General features: G+C 39.7%; 1 protein-coding gene across 4 annotated transcripts in view; it reads right to left on the reverse strand.

Annotated features, from left to right (window-relative positions):
• Positions 1-16,475, reverse strand: part of ADAMTS13 (ADAM metallopeptidase with thrombospondin type 1 motif 13) — a 42,017-nt gene extending 25,542 nt beyond the window's left edge. For 3 of the 4 annotated variants that reach the window (XM_074210777.1, XM_074210775.1, XM_074210776.1), the window contains exons 1-14: positions 16,239-16,475; positions 15,659-15,725; positions 14,123-14,406; positions 12,489-12,630; positions 11,836-11,975; positions 9,137-9,220; positions 8,887-9,011; positions 8,324-8,470; positions 7,532-7,666; positions 7,147-7,297; positions 6,624-6,728; positions 3,320-3,471; positions 3,106-3,169; positions 2,261-2,387 (exon numbers count right to left, since the gene is read on the reverse strand). In XM_074210777.1, coding sequence (XP_074066878.1) covers positions 2,261-2,387; positions 3,106-3,169; positions 3,320-3,471; positions 6,624-6,728; positions 7,147-7,297; positions 7,532-7,666; positions 8,324-8,470; positions 8,887-9,011; positions 9,137-9,220; positions 11,836-11,975; positions 12,489-12,630; positions 14,123-14,406; positions 15,659-15,725; positions 16,239-16,313 — 1,798 coding nt within the window. In that variant the 5' untranslated portion in view covers positions 16,314-16,475. Of the gene's footprint in view, positions 1-2,260; positions 2,388-3,105; positions 3,170-3,319; positions 3,472-6,623; positions 6,729-7,146; positions 7,298-7,531; positions 7,667-8,323; positions 8,471-8,886; positions 9,012-9,136; positions 9,221-11,835; positions 11,976-12,488; positions 12,631-14,122; positions 14,407-15,658; positions 15,726-16,238 lie in introns of those variants that run through there. The other variant, XM_074210778.1, reaches the window with a different exon arrangement.
• Between the last annotated feature and the right edge of the window lie 440 nt (positions 16,476-16,915).

Raw genomic sequence — 16,915 nt, forward strand, 5'->3', positions numbered from 1 at the left:
GGTGGCGCAGTGGATAGAGCACCAGCCCTGGAGTCAGGAGGACCTGAGTTCAAATCTGGCCTCAGACACTTAATAATTAATAATTACCTAGCTGTGTGGCCTTGGGCAAGCCACTTAACCTCCATTGCCTTGCAAAAAAAACTAAAAAAAACAACTAACTACAACAATGAAAACAGAAAGAGCAAAAACCACAAAACAACTGAAAAAAAATTAATGCCGCAAAATAACACAGAGTACAGGGTGGCTAGGTGGAGTAGTGGATAAAGCACCAGCCCTGGAGTCAGGAGTACCTGGGTTCAAATCTGGTCTCAGACACTTAATAATTACCTAGCTGTGTGGCCTTGGGCAAGCCACTTAACCCTGTTTGCCTTGCAAAAACCTAAAAAAAAATAATAATAGAGTAAACTTGGCTCTAAAGAAGAGATAAAGGAAGATGCTTACCCACTGTTCTGAAGTAGTGATAGGTTCAGGAAGATCCACAAGTGTGGAATATTACATATAACATCAGATTTTTTAAAAATGTATTGATCAGTTTTGTTTGAGTTTTCCTTCTTTTTCTTAATTTTAAAATTCTTTGTTATAAGAGATTACTGGAGAAGAAGGGAGTGAGGGGAATACAGTAATGTATAGTTTAAAGAATTGTTATATATTTAGACCATGGATTGTCCTAAAAGCATTTGAGGTTTTTTGTAGGAAAGTTTGTGTTTTTTCTTTTTGTTATTCTTATATTCCTAAACCATGAGGCCCCATCCAAACTCCCTGAGTGATGTAACTATAGAGGTAATGACCACTTGTGTGGAAGAAAGGATACCTTACTCTAGGAATGTATAGGTAAGGAGGTAGACTCCAACCCAAGGGCATGAAAACAGACCCAGACCCTAACCCAAGGGCATGAGAACAGACCCTTATTTGTATGTAGCAATCTGTAAACTTCCACAGTAAGCATTGGAATAAGCCAACAGAAGGGAGCAGCAGGCCTACAAGCAAATACACACACACACACACACACACACACACACACACACACACACACAGACTTCCTTTCTTTCCTTCCTTCTATACCCTCTCAACCAATTGTAAAGCTCTAATATCCTAACTTCTCAACTCAGAAATTTGATCGATAGGTAAAACCTAGTCTTCCCACTAGGGGATGTGGAAATTAACTAAAAATGAATTAAAAACTTAAAAAGAGGGGTGGCTAGGTGGCACAGTGGATAAAGCACCGGCCCTAGAGTCAGGAGTACCTGGGTTCAAATCTGGTCTCAGACACTTAGCTGTGTGGCCTTGGGCAAGCCACTTAACCCCATTTGCCTTGCAAAAAAACTAAAAAAAAAAAAAAACTTAAAAAGCTTAAAACATAATGGGGAAGTGAGGAAAATCATTAGGAATGCCATAAATCATGAGAGAAGCTAACATTTTCCTTGCAAATCAAGGATTGCCCAGAGCTTCTAAAACAAGAGGACCATTTTCTTTCTGAGTTTGCTTCCCAAGTTTAGACCTTTAATACAACTAGGACTGGCAATAGAGCTGAATTCTGATGTCTGGCAAATGCAAGTACCCAGGACCTCAATGAGCAACTGTTTTCCTACACTGAGGCCAAGGTTAATCCCCAACATTCTAAAATTTAACTTTAATAAATGTGGCTTCTAATACATAGGTTCTGTACATGTTCTTTCTCATCTTTCTAGGTGTGAGCACTAACACAATAAAATAACCCACTTGCTCCTAAGTAATGGGAAAAATAAGCAGAACTGAATACCATTAAGTCCTCTCAACTCCCAATACAGTTGCTGATAAGGGCCTATACCCCAAAATGTCTCCAGTATACTCTGTTATTCTATTCTTATTTTATAGTCTTAGAAAGACTTCTAGAGGAGTCACTATTAAGTAACTAGTTATATAAGTAGGGACATATCTCTAGTACATGTCATAAATGCTTGTTGATTGAGTGATCCCATGAACTGGAGGAGGCTTTAGAAACTACCTTATCAAATCAACTCATTTTACAAATGAAGATTATGAAGTCCAAAAATGTAAAGTAACTTGCCCAAAGTCACACTGGTAATAGGAGACAGAGCTGACTTTAAATCCAATACTCTTGCCAATGTACCACAAAGAATGGAACACAAGGTTTAGAGGACCCAGATAGGGGAGATGGAAGGACACAAAGATAAATTCCAGCAGGGCAGCCACAATACTGTGAGTCACAGAGAAAAGATGACCTCACTTCTCTCCTGGTATCTTCATCCCCTTCCTCTACCTTGGCTATACTGAGCAGCTGACTTCCAGCTGTAGAAGGTGGGGACCCCTGGAGTGAGGTAAAGTGGCTTCCCATCAGTTGCAGAGCATTGCTGAGCCATGAACTCTAGCTGGGTTTTCACACAAGCCTGCAGAAAAGAGGAACAGAGGCGATCCAGAGGACACAGAAAGTACACAAGACTATTGAGAGGAAAGCTCCAATTATTTAAATTTAGTCAAGAAAACTGGTCAGAAAAAAAAAATGGAGAATCCTCCAAAAAGACTTGGTGTAGCTCAGCTTCTCATGTAGTTCATAATAGATAGCATTAAGGCCTTTCTAGGATGAGCCTCAATGTGTCTCAAGTTAGTTTTTTTATATTATCTACTCCCTTAAAGTCCTGGAAGATAAGAGGATCTTGGGGTGCTTTGCCTGGGGAAGAGAGAATGATGAAGGCATAACAGCTTTCTTCAGATACCTGAAGGGTATACTTATTTTATATAGCTCTGGAAAACAAAATTAAGATGCACAGATGAAAGTTAAGAGGCAGATTGCAACTCATTTCAAGGGGGGGGGGGGGGGGGGACTCTTAAACTGTGCCTTTATGAAAGGGAGTAAAGCTCCTGCAGATGGCAGCACAGATGTCCCTGCTTCTCCCTACCCATCCAGGAGTATAGGATTTAGTCCTTTCTTATCTCTATTAGTTCAGAATTTCAGTAGGCAATTTTTGTGCTGGGAGAAAGACTATAATGACCTCTAGGGTCTTGATTAGTTAAACATTCACTGCAATGACTTGGCGCCTCCTGATAATAGGATTCAGGTTAACAGAGGTCTCTACCCACCAACTGATCTAAAAGGTGCATCCCTACCTGAGTGTTGCACAGCTCAGCCTTAAGGTCAGCACCTACACAGTCACGACCACCAAAGGCAGGTCTGAAAAGTACCATCAGGCAGAGTCAGGAGGGAAAGCAATGTGGACATCTTCCTTGTCATAATGTACCTACAGCCCTGCTCTTAGATAAGGGAAGAGCCTGAGATGTTCTCCCAGGCCCATCCAGTCCCAGGAATGAAGGTTCCATGTACCTGGGGTTGTTGCACTGCCTTCTTCTGGTGATGACTCCTCCTCCACAGGTTCGAGAGCAAGAGCTTGGAGGAGCCCAACTAGACCACTGTCCGTGTACCAAGGAAACTGGTGTCAACTCTTCCAGAGAACGACAGTGGCCCTTAGAGCACCACTAGAATTAAAAAAAAAAAAAAAAACTATGTTGAAAATAGTGTTTAAAATGTCCATATATCCTTTGATCAAGAGATTCTACTGCTAAACATATGCTTCGAGTAGGGAGGGAGGGAGGAAAGAGAGACAGAGAAAGACAGAGAGAGAGAGACAGAAATTAAGACAGAGAGAGAGAAACGGAGGGAGGGAGGGAGGGAGGAAGGAAGGAAGGAAAAGAAAGGGAAGAAAGATAAATACATCAACATATTTGTAATAGTATTTTTCATTTGGAGAAGTGCTAAATAAATTATGGTACACAAATATAATGGAATATTACCTTCTATAGAAACAGTGACTAAAACGAACACAGAGAAGCATGGAAAGAATTAGATGAACTGACAAAGAAAGAAGCAAAGCCAGAAAAACAACATTCACAGACTATAACAATTAAATAGAACAATCCAACAAAATTGAGACCGAGTACTGCAAAATTATGACAAAGTTGGCCCCACAGAAAGGAGGTGAAGAGGCAGTTCTATCCACCTTTGCATACGGAACTATGGAAATGGAACATTGCATAAAATGGGTTAGTTTTTTATTCTTTTTTTTTTTTTGGTTATACTTTCTTACAACGGACAGATCTTTGGAAGGGGGGTGGGGAGAGAAGGAAGAATACAATTGGGTGATTTTTTTTTAAAACATACTAATTGGCCTAGGTATGTTTTTTTTTTCTAAACCCACATTTCTACAAGGAAGCAAATAGTCAACACACAAAAAAAGGTGTCATTCATCTGTCAGTTCACATACTCTGTTGAGTGGTGAGGCCAGGGATAGGGGCCTCCTTGCTGTTCTTTCCATAAGACACTCTTTCCTCTGTCTCTGGGCACTTTCTGTCACTTTTGCCCAGACCTAGAATGCTCTCCCTCTCCCTCTCCCTCTCTAGCTCCTGGTTTCCCTGGCTTCTTTCAAACCTGGCTAACCCTTACCTTCTGTAAAAAAGCCTTTACCAGTTTCCCTTTATCATAATAAACTCATTATCCTTCCTCCAAACCCTAATTTCCTGATTTCCCTATTCTTGTAGAAAGTGTATCACCATTCTCTCAGTTACTCTGACTTCCAGCCTAGGTGTCATACTAAATTCTTCACTCTTTTTCCTCACCCTTCCCCCACCAGAAAATCAGTAGGCAAGTCGTATCATTTCCTAGGACACTTCAACCACTCTAGTACAGATCCTCATCCACTCATGCCTGGACTATTGTGATAGCTGGTTGATTGGTCTCCTAGACTCAAATCTTTCCTCACCCTAATCCAATCAGTTGTCAAAATAATATTCCTAAAAATGCAGATCCAATCACAGAACCATCACCCCATTCAATGAATTTTAGTAGTTCTCTATTACTTCAAGGATCAAATATAAAATCTTCTATTGGGCTTTGAAAGTCTTTCATCATCTGATCCAGTGTTCTGACAGCTTCCTCCCCACTTGTTCACTACAACCCATCAATGCTGTTCTCCTTCCTGTTCTTGTCACAAAACTCCAGCTCTGACTCCAAGCTTTTTCTCTTTGGATTTTTTTTTAAGGTTTTTGCAAGGCAAATGGAATTAAGTGGCTTGCCCAAGGCCACACAGCTAGGTAATTATTAAGTGTCTGAGGTCGGATTTGAACTCAGATGCTCCTGACTCCAGGGCGAGTGCTCTATCCACAGCGCCACCTAGCCGCCTCTACTCCAAGCTTTTTCATTGATTGTCTCCCACGTTTGTATGGAATGTGCTCTCTCCTTATCTCTGCCTTCTGGAATCCCTGGCTTTCTTCAAGACTCAGCTAAAATCCTACCTTCTGCAAAAAGTTTTTCCCAGTCCTTCTTAATATTACTGCCTTCCCCTAAAGATTGCCCACCTTCATTTATGCTTTATGTCATCTTTCCCATTTTATTGTGAGTCTTTGGGAGCAGAGATCCCCCCTTTTTGCCTTTCTTTGTCTCCCTAACGATTAACACAGTGTCAAGGATATAGTAGGTATTTTAAAAATGCTTGCTCCTTGACGCAAAGCAAAATTCTTGGTGCTTCTTCTAGTAAACTCCTTGAGGACAAAACTGTTAGTTAAACAGCTAAATAAGAGAGCTGTTATCAATCAACCAATAAGAAAAAAAATATTAGTTTTAACATATACCTCTTTAATGAAATTTTCTTATGAGATGTATTTGTTGAATATCAGTCACAGTACTCTAAGAAAATTGGAGGATATTTTCAGCTGTGTGGTTGTCAAATGTAGGTTAGAGTTGACTAAGTTCAGGGAAAAACATTTAGCAATCTATTTAAAAGTATGCCTTCTGTGGTATATTTGCATTAAAGTTTTCTTTAAAAGCATTTATATTCTACAGAATACTATTCAAAAATGGATATGAGTTCAACCATGCCTTTATCATTTATTATTTTATGCAGCTGCTTGTCCACCACTCTGCAGTAGAATGTAAGCCTTTGCCATTGTTTAATCTTCGATATCTTTGTACAAGTGTACATAATAGATGCTTAATAGTTGTTTATTTTTCAGCTCTTTGTAACTATAAGTCAGCTAATGAAATTAGACTTGACTATATAAGAGGGTACAGAACAGAAAAGTAACTGATTGGAATGTTTACAGAAAGGGATGAGATAAGACAGCCACTTTTCCGACCTTGGAGGCACCAAATAGGATGGAAAAAAAAGTATCAACTGAGCAATAACTTCCCAGTCCATCACTAAGCTTCCTGAAAGGAAGTAATCAGGAAAGTAGACTAGATGAAAAAGATCAGTCCTAGTTAACCTTGTAAATTAAAAAGTTGATCATCTGCCTTACCAAATTCTTTCCTTCTACACCAAGCTAGTGTACCAGGTCCAGTCATCCTTGGGCAATCTGATAAAAAATCAATTTCTGAACTACAAAGATAAGATCTGACTGGAATTTGGTAGTTCCCACAAACTCAGCCTAAAGTAGAGATCTGTCTACATTAAGGAGAGATCCCACTCAATGAGAGAGACATGGAAACGGACAAAGAGAAGTCCAACACTAACAGTATGGTGGTGTACCAGGAGGATCTTTTTCTCAAACAACTATTTCTCACCCTGCAGACTGAGTTAACTCTGCCTGACTAGAGGAATCCTCTTTAAACATTCAATGCAAACCTTGCTTTTTACCTTATTGATTCCACATTCAGTTCCATCTAGGAGTGGTATAAGGATGCGGCTACAGCTGGTTTGGTCCTGAGGGTCTGTATGGCAGGAGAGAACTTGGCACATATCCTGAGAAAGGATGAGAGAAAGCTGTAAGTTTGATATCACACTTTTAAGGCCCATATTTGTATGGGCTACAGGGTCAGGGTACAAAGCTAGTTCTTCTTTCTAGGTTCTGTGGGGTTGGTGATGCCAGGTTACTCTGCAGCAGGGATCCTGATTACCATGGAGAGACATGTAGGGAACTGGAAACTACCAGAAAGGCAATGGGATACAACAGCATTGGGTTTAGAATCTTAAATATTCACTGGTTCTGAGATCCTGGGTAAATCACTATGATCCTATGATCCTAAGACACGAGGTTATCAGGGCAAGTGCAGCTGGGGACAGGTGATGGAGAAGTTTGGGCAGAGGGGAGAAGGAAGATCTGGGGCTGATACTGGGTAGGAGTGGGGAGATATCAGGACAGATCTAAGGTTCTACCTACAACATCATCCCTGGAGAAGGTGCAGGCCACAGCAGCACTCCCAAAAGCAACCCTGCATTGCTCATCTGCCCCATAGTAGAGGCCAGGCTCTGCCTGGGGAATTGTTCCTTCCAGGTGAGGCAGATCATTCACGCAGCTTGCCTTCCCTGTGCTGGCAAAGATCCCAGCAGACTTTAACATCCCTCTTATCCCAAGTGTCCCCAGGTCAACAGACCAGTCCCAAGGCTGTAGTCCCCAAGGCAGGATGAGATTTGCTTTCGGGATCAACTCACTAAATGTGAAGCCAGAAGATCCCTCCTTATGCCACCTGTCTGCCTCTCCCTTGCCCCCTCCCTTCATTCACACAGCATATCAGGTAGTAATGGAATGGCCTCATTCGTTTTACCTTACAAAGTGTAGAAACTGCTCTCGGCTGCACTCAGACCATGTGAGGCCAATGCTGTTTGGGGTGCCACCAGGGGCCATGATGTGGTCATTGCTGCTACAGCTGTGTTCAATCCCATCATGATCAATACCAAAACTGCACTCAAAGACAGGGTGATAAGAACTCCTTTTGTCTTTTTTTTTTTTTAGGTTTTTGCAAGGCAAATGGGGTTAAGTGGCTTGCCCAAGGCCATACAACTAGGTAATTATTAAGTGTCTGAGACCAGATTTGAACCCAGGTACTCCTGACTCCAGGGCTGGTGCTTTATCCACTGCGCCACCTAGCCGCCCCTATTTTGTCCTTTTTCTAGAAGAAATTTTGTTGTACTTATCTTCTTTCCCCTCCTTTCCCCTTCTCCATTCCCATCTAGGTTATGTTTAAGAACACCTGGAATACCAGCTTTTCTTTGACTTTACTAGTCTCCAATGGACTGAGATTCATGTGACAGTTCTCTATCATTGAAGTTACAACTTTCTATTCCCCTTATAAACATTATCCTAAAACTTTCCTAGTAAAAAGCTTACCTTCTTAACCAACTGGGGCTATGGAGTATATCTCCTATTCAGTAATGTGGCAATTTTTTCCCATGGTCTACTTCTAACCTCCTCAGGTCTCAATTCCATTTTATTCTCTGGTCCTACATCTAGCCAGTGTTAATTCTTCTGCCATATTTCATTTCTGAAATCATGCTGGCCCTCCAATAGATTTTACATCCTGTCAATTCTCCTACTTTGTCTGAGGAAGGTCACATACCTGTGCCCAATCTCATGAGCAATGGTAACCCCCAGATCAAAGCCTGTGTCTTCTGTGATAAGGCAGCTCCAAGAGGTGGAACATGCACCCCCAAGCTGGGTCACTCCCCGTACCTGTTTGTTGCCATCTGACAGCTCTAGATCAAACCTACAAAAAAAGAAAAAGAAAAAAGACAGCTCATAGGGACAAGGCACAGGTAGGGCAAACAGGACAGATGCAAACATGGTCTCTCCCACCTTTGAGAGCCCTTAGGAGTTTTCCAAGTTGCTTTTCCACTCCCTAAATCATTGATACTGAAGTGTATCAGAGGTGTGGTGATTGTTGTTTGTCCTTTATTCTCCAAGAGGACCATAAGAGGTAATGCCGTGACATGCAAGTGAATTGGATTTAAGTGAGAGAAGGCTCTGCAGTCACCAGCCTCATTTTATACTCTCTCCCCAGGAGAGATCTGAATCAGGACTACTGGACTTGTGATTAAGAGAGGAAGAGTAGGACCTAGGAAAAGTAATATCCTATGCCAGGGTTTTGGCTTTCCAAGCTTCCAAAATAGGGAATTTAGTTACCTTGTGATGTAGAGGACCAAGTCAGCATGGTGTGGGTGGGTGTCATCTGGGGGATTGATTCTCTGGCTCCATTTACACACACTGAATAGTGAGGAGGTAAGGTTGGTGGTAATATTCAGATCTGCCTGAGAGGAGTAAAGAAAGAGGCCCTTCAAAGAACATCTTCTGAAGTTAGCATTATCTGTGCCACTGGCTAGGGGGTGGGCAGCAGGACAAAGGGGCTGCTTTCTGAATTCAATCTGCCTCCTACCTCTGGCTCGGTCATAATGATCATCTTTATCAGGTGAACTCGGAACTGGGCTCCTAGAGAAACATCTCTCAGCAGTTCTGCCCCCTTTTAAGAAGTGAAGCAGAAATGAGAAGAAAGGAATTGAAAGTAAAGAGATCAACAAGTATTTATTAAAGACTCCCTATAAGCCAGAGCAATTAAGTACTAGACATTTAAATTCACAAAAGGCTTTATATTCTAATGGAGGAGACAACATATAAAAATATTTACTATATAAATATAAAGTTAATAAGTAAATACATACATGTACATTTATACACATAGTAATTAATTACAAATACAATTTAATACAAAGAGGGGAGGGAATATAGTAGTTGGTGAGGGTTCAGGAAATGTTTCATCTAGAACATGGTATCTGAGCTACATATCTGAGGGAAAGAGAATTGAAATAAAAATTAATTAGGCACCTAGTGCAATGGACAGTATGCTGAACCTGTAGTCAGAAAGACAATCTTCCTCAGTTCAGTTCAAATCTTTCCTCAGACACTTACAAGCCACTTAAACTGTTTGCCTCAGTTTCTTCATCTATAAAATAAGCTGAAAAAGGGAATGACAAACCACTCCAGTATTTCTGCCAAGAAAAACCTAAATGGGATCATGAAGACTCAAACTAAAAAAAAAAAATGACCAAACAATGACAATGACAATACCAATAATAAATCAGAAAAGTGAAGTGTTTGTACCTCAGTGGACCTGTCAGGAAACCTTAACTTGAGCCAAGGTCTGCTTTGGACTTACTAGATGATCCTGGGCAAATCACCTAGTACCATGGCATGTTACAGCTAGAAGGAATTTGAGAGATTATATAGTCTAGAACTCTAATTTTATAGATGTGGAAACTGAGAAGCCACTTTTATATATTACTGGTTGAGATTTTATAAAATGAGGTTAACAAAAATATTTATAAAAGCTAGTCTTGTGGTAGCTACAAATTGGAAATCAAAGGAATATCCATTAGAAGAAATATTATTGTGCTATAAAAAATGATGAGCAGCATGATTTTAGAAAAAACTAAAAAGACTTAGATGAACTGATGCAAAATGAAGTGAACAGAACTAGGAGCATGTTGTACATAGTAACAGCAGTATTGTACAATAAAAAACTATGAAAGATTTTGCTAATCTCAGCAAAACAATGATCCAAGATAATCCCAAAGGACTAATGATGAAGTACTATCAGCCTCCAGAGAAAGAACTTGTATTTTTTAAATACTGACTGAAACATGCTATTTTTCCATTTCCATTTCTTTTCTTTTTTCTCTGAGTCTTCTTCATAACGACTAGTAGGGAAATACTTTACATTATTGCACATGAATATATCTGATTGCTAACTATCTAATGGATAGAAGAGGAGAGGGAAGAAAGGAGGAATAGGATTTGGTACTCAAAACTTTAAAAATGCAGGGGCAGCCAGGTGGTACAGTGGATAGAGCACCAGCCCTGGAGTTAGGAGTACTTGAGTTCAAATCTGGCCTCAGACACTTAATCTTTACCTAGCTGTGTGGCCTTGGGCAAGCCACTTAACCCCATTGCCTTGCAAAAACTAAAAAACAAAAAAAACCTTTAAAAATGTTAAAAATGTTTTAAAATGTATTTGGGGGGAAAATAAAATATATTTAAAAAAATAAATAGGGGTGGCTAGGTGGCACAGTGGATAAAGCACTGGCCCTGGAGTCAGAAGTACCTGGGTTCAAATCCGGTCTCAGACACTTAATAATTGCCTAGCTGTGGCCTTGGGCAAGCCACTTAACCCCATGTGCCTTGCAAAAAACCTTTAAAAATAAATAAATAAATAAATAAATGAGATTAGCAAAACTATCATTTTCATCTAACCAAAAGTTGCCTTAAATGATATAACAAATACACATAAAAGAATGTGGAAAGTAAAGAAGCTATAGAAATATAAAATTTTATTGTGGGTCTTTTCTTTACTTTTAGACAGGACCAGTGATTTCATTAGTGTAGAGCAGGGATGGGAACTTTTTTTTTCCTGCCAAAAAATATATCCCTTTTGATTGATATTATAAATATACTGATATTTATAATATCAATCAAGGGATATATTTGGTCAAATATTTAATTAATTCACCCCTAAAAGACTACTAGATTTACTGAATTTGGAATCCCCATCCACCCCCTACTCCCCAGAGTTGCCTTGGCAGTCCCAGACCAAAGCAGGCGAGAGGTTCCCCCATCTGTGGTGTAGAGAATTCTTGACTAGGGCTTCAGGATTATCCCAGATAACTGCAACTCTATCAGTATCTGTTTGGCAATTTCTATCTGCCCAGGGTCACATGATCATCATATGCCAGAGGGAAATTCAGTCTTCTTCCTTGATTGTTGAATGCACTGTTCTATAAAATCATGAATGATTTGAAAAGGTTAAGCCTCTGCAGAAGGTAAGTCTGACTCATTGAATTTCAGAATGGAAGAAATGGATGGGTAGTCAATGTTAAGTCGGGTAAATAAATTTTTCTTTACAGGACAACTCTCTACCATAAGTGCAGGGATAACATTTAATTCCAAAGATTTATTCAGTATTTCCTTGAAGTGCTTCCCACCAAAAGTCCTATGTAAAGTAAGTCTTGGAGCAATGTATTTAAATAGGAGTTATTAAAATGTTTCAATGTGATCTAGGGCCCTGCTTTGGAAATCACTTACAATATTGAGATTTGTGAGGATATATCGCTCTGTGTCTTCCTTGTGGTACTCATAGACATCATGGCCCACCACAACCAATAGCTCCAGATGTTTGACATTTCCTAGGGCCCGTTTTGAGATCCGAGGGGAAAATCCATGAGCTGTGTGCAAAATGCCAAAAGAGTAATGATCAGGATAGAATAAAGTCCCACACTTAGGAAAGTGGGTTTTAGTTTCTCAGATTTTCAAAGATTCTTCCCAAATCCAAGGCAATTTGTAAGCCTTCCTGGCCTAGGACCCTGTAGTAACAGAATTTGCAGAACACTCTATAGGGAAGGGCTGGGTAGACAGCTAGATATTCAAGTGGATGGAAACTAGGTCTAGAGTCAGGAAGACCTGAGTTCAAATACAGTTTCAGATACTTACTGGCTATGTTACCCTGGGCAAGTCACTTAACCCTGTTTGCCACATTGCCTCATCTGTAAAATGAGCTGGAGAAGGAAACAGCAAACTACTTCAGTATCTTTGCCAAGAAATTCCAACAGGAGGACACAAGGAGTAGTATACTTAAACAACTGAATTACATCAAGAACATGAGGCCTACATGGACATGAAGTTGCTTTGCTATATAACTTTACTAGACAGTTGTCCTGTCTGAGAGAGAAGGATGGTACCTTGTAGGGTCTCTGATGCCCTCTGAGTAGTCTTGTGAATAAGGTGGGGCTGGGCAAGTCTGTGGTCTGCCACCAAGCTCCAATGCTCTCTCTTCAGAGGTTGAATGTAAAGCTGCTCACCCTTCATTATGATCTCCCCTTGCTGATAAAAATAAAAAAGAATATGAAGCAAAGGGAATGACCCTTTATCTTCCCTCTTTAGAAGTGAGTTATTTCATTTTACAATTATTCTCCATGTTATTTTCCTTGATATTTGGTTCTTAGATTGCTTCCCTCCCACTTCTGTTTGCAAAGTCTTCCATCATGTTTTCTTCCTCACTAGAGTTGTCCTACTACCTATAGAAGATATACCCTGAGCTAAATATCTGACAGTGAATATTAATTTACACTAATTCATATGCCCTTTCTTTCTCTTTCCTGTTATGAACACAAATTCATATTTGTAAGGTGGCTGGGATGCCAATTTCTAATACTAACATGCTAACTGGTTCATATAGAGCCTGGACCCCATGGTGTTGACCTTAGAAAGATTATGCTCTACACAAGCAAACAACTCTATTCTAAATATAGTTCCTCAAAATCTTACCTAATCACTCTTTGAGGTCAACAGAATTTAGGCCTTAGGAGATTAGTGTGGAAGTGTCAAAGATAAAATCCTTTATTGGATCATTGCTGTATAAGTAAGAAGAAACTAGTTAAGCCCATTCTAAATCCTAGAACCTGTCACAGAACTGAAGCAGAATCACAGAATATTTGAGTTGGAAAAGTATCTCCAAAATTATATAGCATCTAATCTTCTCATTTTAGAAAAAGGAAAATTGAATCCAGAGAGGGAAAATAGCTTGGCTAACATCACAGAGCCACACAGAGGCACCATATGGTATGATGAAAATGATTTCTGATGATGTTCGTCCTTTGTTCTGGAAAAAGACCATGACATCAGGGAGGTGATACAATGACAAGCACATGAATTGTATCTGAGTGAGGCAGTGCCAAAACTAAGTCACCAGCCTCACTCCAGAGTCATCTAGGCCCAGTGGCCAGATATGGATCAGGACGACTGGAGATGGCCCTGGATGTGAGACAATCAAGGTTAAGTGATCTGTCCAAGGTCACACCTAGGAAGTGTCAAGTATCTGAGGCTGGGTTTAAACTCAGGTCCTCCTGACTCCAGGGCTGATGCTCTATCCACTGTACTATCTAGCTTCCCACAACATGGTGTGATGAAAAAAATCACTGGATTTAAAGTCAGAGGACCTGGGTTAATTACTACCTATGTGCTCCTGGGCACATAGACCCCTTTATGGGTCTCAATTTTCTCATCTATACAGTAAGAACACTGGACAAGATGGTCTGTAAGAAATTTTATGGTTCTAAATCTATGAACCTAAGAGCCAAGCTCTTTTGACTACCAATTCACCAACTTAGGAACTAGAGTTTTTAAAGATATATTCAATAACCAAGTTAAGGAAAATTAATCATACACATTTTCACAGAACCTTCCTCTCATTCTTCTACTTTGAGTTCTAGTGGTTGTCATATTAGGCTCAATATCCCTCCCACTAATATATTCCACTTAGCTGCAAGCAAATGTTAATAAGATGAAGCCACTAATAAGCCTAGCATTCACTCACCAATTGCCTGGCACAGTAAGTAATCTTAGCAGTAGTCACAGGGGGCAATAGGACCCTGCCTCCTGTAATGCAACTGTCTGGATATTGTTTCAGCTGCCAGAGAGAAGAGTTTACCACCCATTGGCTGGTAAAGGATGGAATCAGGAGACTGAGCTCTTCAGGGAACTGGAAGGCAAAGTGTTCTGCCAGGGCCTCGAAGGTACAATATTGGGTCTTACAACGCAGCCTGGAGATCCCGTGGTCTTCACAAAGGCAGCTGAGCTGAAGAATATCGAACTCTAGGGCTGGAAGAAACAAGATGGGCTGTGTGATTTAGGAAATCTTAGCTCAGCATTTCTGCAGTTCTCTCTGATGGAGAAAATGGGCAAAACTGAATACTTTGGAGAACTTATTTTTCAGGAAGAGGCCTCCTTCATTAAAAACCTGCATTTTTAAAATGATCATCTTCTCTCCACTAGACCATGAACAACCCTTTGGTCCTTGAGGGAAAAGACAGTGATTCCTCATCTGTCATACTAGTACCTAACAGTGCCTGGCAGAGCTACTAAAACCCCAAAAATCTGTGCTTTCAGTAGCAATGCAGACTCCCAGTATGGTTTCACCAGGTCAGGACAAAACTACCTCCAATAGTGGGTATGCAAGCCCTGAAGCACATAAAGACTAAGGATCTCACAAGTAAGCCTCAGAAGTCAGATTTGAATAAGGATTTTCTGTCTCCAAAGCCAATGTTCTTTTCACTATGCCAACAATACCCCTTGGACCTTGAACACTGTAGGTGCTGAATAAATGTCTTCACATTTTAATTGAATATACTAGGTATAGAAAAAGGCTGCAAGTAACAAGTGAGTCCATGTCAGTAGTAGAAAGTCCCTTAATACTCTACTCTGCCTAGGGATACCCATACAATGACAAAATTTGTCATGCTCCTAAATCTCCAATTAACAAGCAGAGAAGTATTCATATGCGAGGGTGAAAATTGATTAATTAATCGCTTTGGTTAAAAAAAAAAGTGAGGCAATGCTATTCATCTCCATTTCCCACCAAAAAAAAAGTTAACCCTGAGTTCTATTAAATAGAAATAACCCTTCTTAAATAAAAAAAAATGCTGAAGTTGAAGGGATTTTAGAAAATATCTATCTTAATTGCCTTGTTTTATAGATGAGAGACAGAATCCTAGAAAAAGGTACTTGCCCAAGCTAATTGGAAGCAATTTGAGATATTTTAAAACATTCTTTTACTGAAAGTTCTGAAATCAGATCTCTAGCTCAGTCCTGAAAACTACTCAGATCATGTTTCTATATATTTGTCAGTAAGATAACAGCAAGCATTTCATTAGCAGGAAGATACTTGGTCCATGGAAGAGAAGTAGCTTCCCCCTCATACATACTTCTAAGAAAAAGGTCCTTACAACATGTGTCTTAGCCTAAAGTGGGGGATGTAACAATGAAAATCAAAAACATATTGACTCAACTAATTATCATGGAAGATAAAAATTAGTAATGTTTCCCTTACTAAAAAAACACCACAGAATAGTACCTTCTAGGTTGGAAACAGCACCAAAATAAAAGAAAATATTCTCTGGATCCAAATTCATCAGAAATCTCTGAAAGAGAAAGGGAAAGGAAGGAGCAGGTATATTTTAGTAAATATATATTTTCACTTTTCACTAGATGAAAAGAAATGATCATAATAATGACAATATTCCTTCTGTAATAAATTGGCTTTAGTCTCCTGGATTTCTAAGTTCTGACTTTAATTTATGTCAAACAACTTGATATTAGTTCAAAGAAAAATAAAAACTAACTTTTGTGTACTATTATAAAGTTTACAAAGCACACTATAAAACATTGTACTATTTAAGCCTTTTAATAGCCCCAAAACAGGCACTACAATTATTATCCCCATTTTACAGATGAAGGGACTGAGTCTCAGAGAATTTAAGAAAATTGCTGGTAGTCATTTATCTAGAAATCATTAGAGTCCAGTTTTGAATCTACACCTTCCTGACACCAAGTCATTTCTTTTATTTAACAAGATGGTCAGTTTCAATCCATGTCATCATATTTTCAAGGACCATAATTCCCTGAATATTAGTATTTCCAGGGAGTAAACTCACCTTCTGGAAATCTGGGAGCTGGAAAGATCCCAGAAGGAAGAAAGCAGAAGCAAAGATCACCCATGTGCTAACCATGGCCAGAGAAAAGGTAGCTCACGCTGTGCTGAAGTCTTCCCCCTGCATTACTCAAAATACAGTCTCAAGGAAAAGACAAATTCAGAATTTTAAACAACTATGCAAAGTGGTATGGTGGGGAATGGAGCTCCCAGGAGGGAAATCTGGACAGTATCAACTGTGACAGCAACAGCTGGGAGGGAGCTGTTAGGCAATGTTTACTCATTAGGAGCCTTGTAAGGTTAAGAGGTCTGAGATAGTTTGCATTATACAACAACCAAACAAAAAGGGAAAAAGAAGTTAGAAAAGAGGTGGTTTCTAATAGCAAAAAAATTTCCATTCCACAATGAAGATTCTTATACTATAGGACAGAAGCACTGAATTCAGTATGTAAATTTGTCTCTGTGGGACTTGTGACTTTCCTGGGTGATCTACTTCTTGCTATTGTTATTGTATTTGATTCCATAAGTTTGGCATTTTCCCAAAGTTTCATGCAATCATGGATGCTTGCCTTGACAGAGTGAAGCATGGGAGAATTTGCTGGGAAATTTCAGTCAATGAATAGGATCTAATCCTTCTTTCTTGTTATTTCAAAAAGCCAGGGATGAATCTACATCCTGGGT

This window comes from Macrotis lagotis, chromosome 1 (genome assembly GCF_037893015.1).
Source record: "Macrotis lagotis isolate mMagLag1 chromosome 1, bilby.v1.9.chrom.fasta, whole genome shotgun sequence".
Lineage (NCBI taxonomy): Eukaryota > Metazoa > Chordata > Mammalia > Peramelemorphia > Peramelidae > Macrotis > Macrotis lagotis.